General features: G+C 40.6%; 1 protein-coding gene across 1 annotated transcript; it reads right to left on the bottom strand.

Moving 5' to 3' along the window:
* Positions 1-1559: 1559 nt before the first annotated feature.
* LOC129691650 (60S ribosomal protein L27a-like) lies at positions 1560-2042 on the bottom strand. The gene has a single exon (XM_055627795.1). The coding sequence runs from the start codon at positions 2040-2042 to the stop codon at positions 1560-1562; it is 483 nt and encodes a 160-aa protein (XP_055483770.1).
* Positions 2043-2493: the final 451 nt, after the last annotated feature.

Raw genomic sequence — 2493 nt, 5'->3', positions numbered from 1 at the left:
GACATATCAGCAAAATGAGGCAATGTAAGAGCTGTCAACATGGTTTTGGAGGCAAAAACAGGTGGTGGTGAGCATTTAAGGCTTGGCATCTTGTGTCAGGATGTTTGAAATCTCCTAAAAGAGGCCTTGGGATACCATTAGCCAAGATGAAGCCTCTGTGGAAATGGAGACTTCAGAACAGTTGAGTTGCCAGGACTGTGTTGCATCTACCCAAGAGAGATTCAGGTGTGGAATGGAGCTAGCATAAGCCCAAGAGAGAATCTGTACTGCAGACGGCACAGCTGGAAGAAGGAGGCTACAGAAATCTCTGGAGCCCAGAGATAAGTTCCAGATATTGAATACTGAACTCCTGGATTTGGATTTACACTGCTGAATTTCAGTTTTGTTTAAGTGTCATTGTTCCTTTGCCACAATTCCTGCCACAATTCTTCCCTTTTAGAATAACAAGATTTGTGTATATAACTTAAAAAAAAATAAAGGTGTGTGTGGCTGTGTGTGGGTTTGTGCAAGTGAAGCCAGGTACAGACAGAAGACTCCTGGAACTGCAGTAGCAAGCAGCTGTAAGCTTCCTGAGTGCTGGAAAATGACCTTGGGTCCTCTGAAAACCAGTGTTCTCTACCACTGAACAACCTGCCTAGTCCTTAGAACATTAAAGGGGGGGGGGTAGCACAGTTATTTTGGACTTGTAAAGAGGGTTTTGAATTCTAAGATGCCTCCAATTTTTTAAGTGTTTAAATATTTAGAAACTACAATCTTAAAAACTGTACTATAGTTTACATTATGAAATTAACCTGAGAATTTGGGAATACCAGGGCAAAGTTATGTCTTAAAGTAATGTCACTGGGTTGTTAAGCACACAAGGGGCAATTGTGCTGGTCATTTTTAATGTCAACTTGATAAAAATCTGGAATCACCTAAGAAGGGAGTCTTGATTGCCTAGATCAAATTGGCCTGCGGCTGATAACGTGATTCACTGAGGTGAGCATCCACTCTGAATGTAGGCAGCACCATTTCATTGGCTGGGTTTTGCAATGTGAAAGAGTGAAGGAAGGTAGCTGAGTACAAGCAGTAGGCAAGCAAGCAGGCAAACACAGGAGGATCCCAGGCATTTATTCTTCCCCGTTCCTGTTTGTAAATATGGTGCTTTAAGTTCCCAGAACAATGGACTATAACCTGGAGCTGTGAACAAAATAAAACCGTCCTTCCCTAACTTGCCCTTTTCAGGTTTTTGTCGGAGCAACACGAATGGAAGGAAGAAACTTCCATTTTTATCACAGGTGCATACCTTCTATTTGTTTCACATAATTTTCAAGTCCTAAGCATAGAGATCTTTGAAATTTTAGCCAATTCTACATATACACGTAATATCTGATGACTATGGTGTTGATTTTCTGTTTTTCTTTAGTATTTATGTACATGTAAAACACACAACAGGATACAAATTTTCTCAATTTTTCTCAATTCTAAAGGTTTATTTGGCCTCATAGTATTTGTATATCATATGTTGTTGTTTGTTGTTGGGGGGGGTGTTAGCATTTAATTCACCTCTCCGGGTGGCTTCAAGCCATCAGGTCACAGGCACCTCCGACAGCCGTGATCTTCCCTTCAGCTCCTCTGCTGAAGACTCTGGCCTTTACGGTGACAAGCTGCATAGGGAACGGGCCCTTCCCCAGAATGGTGGAGCGCCCTGACCACACAAACAACGTCACTGATGGGAGCAGCGCTTGCCTTGTTTTGTTTTGTTTTTCAGCATTGACCCATGTCTGCTCACTGACCAGAACCACAATTTTTCCAGGTTGAGAGTTGAGGAGAAGCTCTGGTTCCTCTTTAAGTGGTAATGCCTCACACCAATTTCCCCAAAGTAACGTGGATGATTCTTGTCGAAGTTGCTCCTGTGGTGACGCATGCTGCCAGCCTTCTGTGGCCTCCTGGGTCTTGCAGTGAGTCCTGAGACCATGGCTTATGTAGTCCCAAAGTTGACTGCGCTTCCTCAGTGTGGATGGCGTGGCGGTGGCAGAAGGGAAAGAGTTAAGGGGCTTCATTATACTCACACATTGAGTATATATTATTTGTTAAATATCTAATTTGTTAAAATTTTGCTCAGTCTGTCGCTTTCTTTTTTTAATATTATAATATGCTTTTCAAATAGGTTTAAATTTCAGAAAATAATTATCAACTTTCTCTGTTTTGGATTTTATTTTCAATTTATTCAAAGGATTTTACCTACTTCAAGTTCACACAGGTTTTTTTCCCCCATATTTATCTTCTAATAGTAGTTTTTATTTATTTTCGCGATACTTTTCAATTCAGGTCGGAATGGGAATGCCACACTAATTTTGGGTAGTACCGTCTCTACTCTCTGAAGACATTCGCTTTTCCATTTGTATATCCTTCTCATTTCTCCTGAAAATCATTTCACTGTTTGTTCTTTGTTTTATTTTATGTTCTTAAGACTTATTTTTACTTTATGAATACGAATATTTTACCCACAGG

Source organism: Psammomys obesus, unplaced genomic scaffold, assembly GCF_907164565.1.
Source record: "Psammomys obesus unplaced genomic scaffold, mPsaObe1.curated_primary_1811, whole genome shotgun sequence".
Taxonomy (NCBI): Eukaryota; Metazoa; Chordata; class Mammalia; order Rodentia; family Muridae; genus Psammomys; species Psammomys obesus.
This window is presented reverse-complemented; position numbering and strand designations above follow the sequence as displayed.

Coding starts and splice junctions, on each gene's coding strand:
- LOC129691650 (XM_055627795.1), bottom strand. CDS start 2,042: ATGAAGCCCCTTAACTCTTTCCCTTCTGCCACCGCCACGCCATCCACA.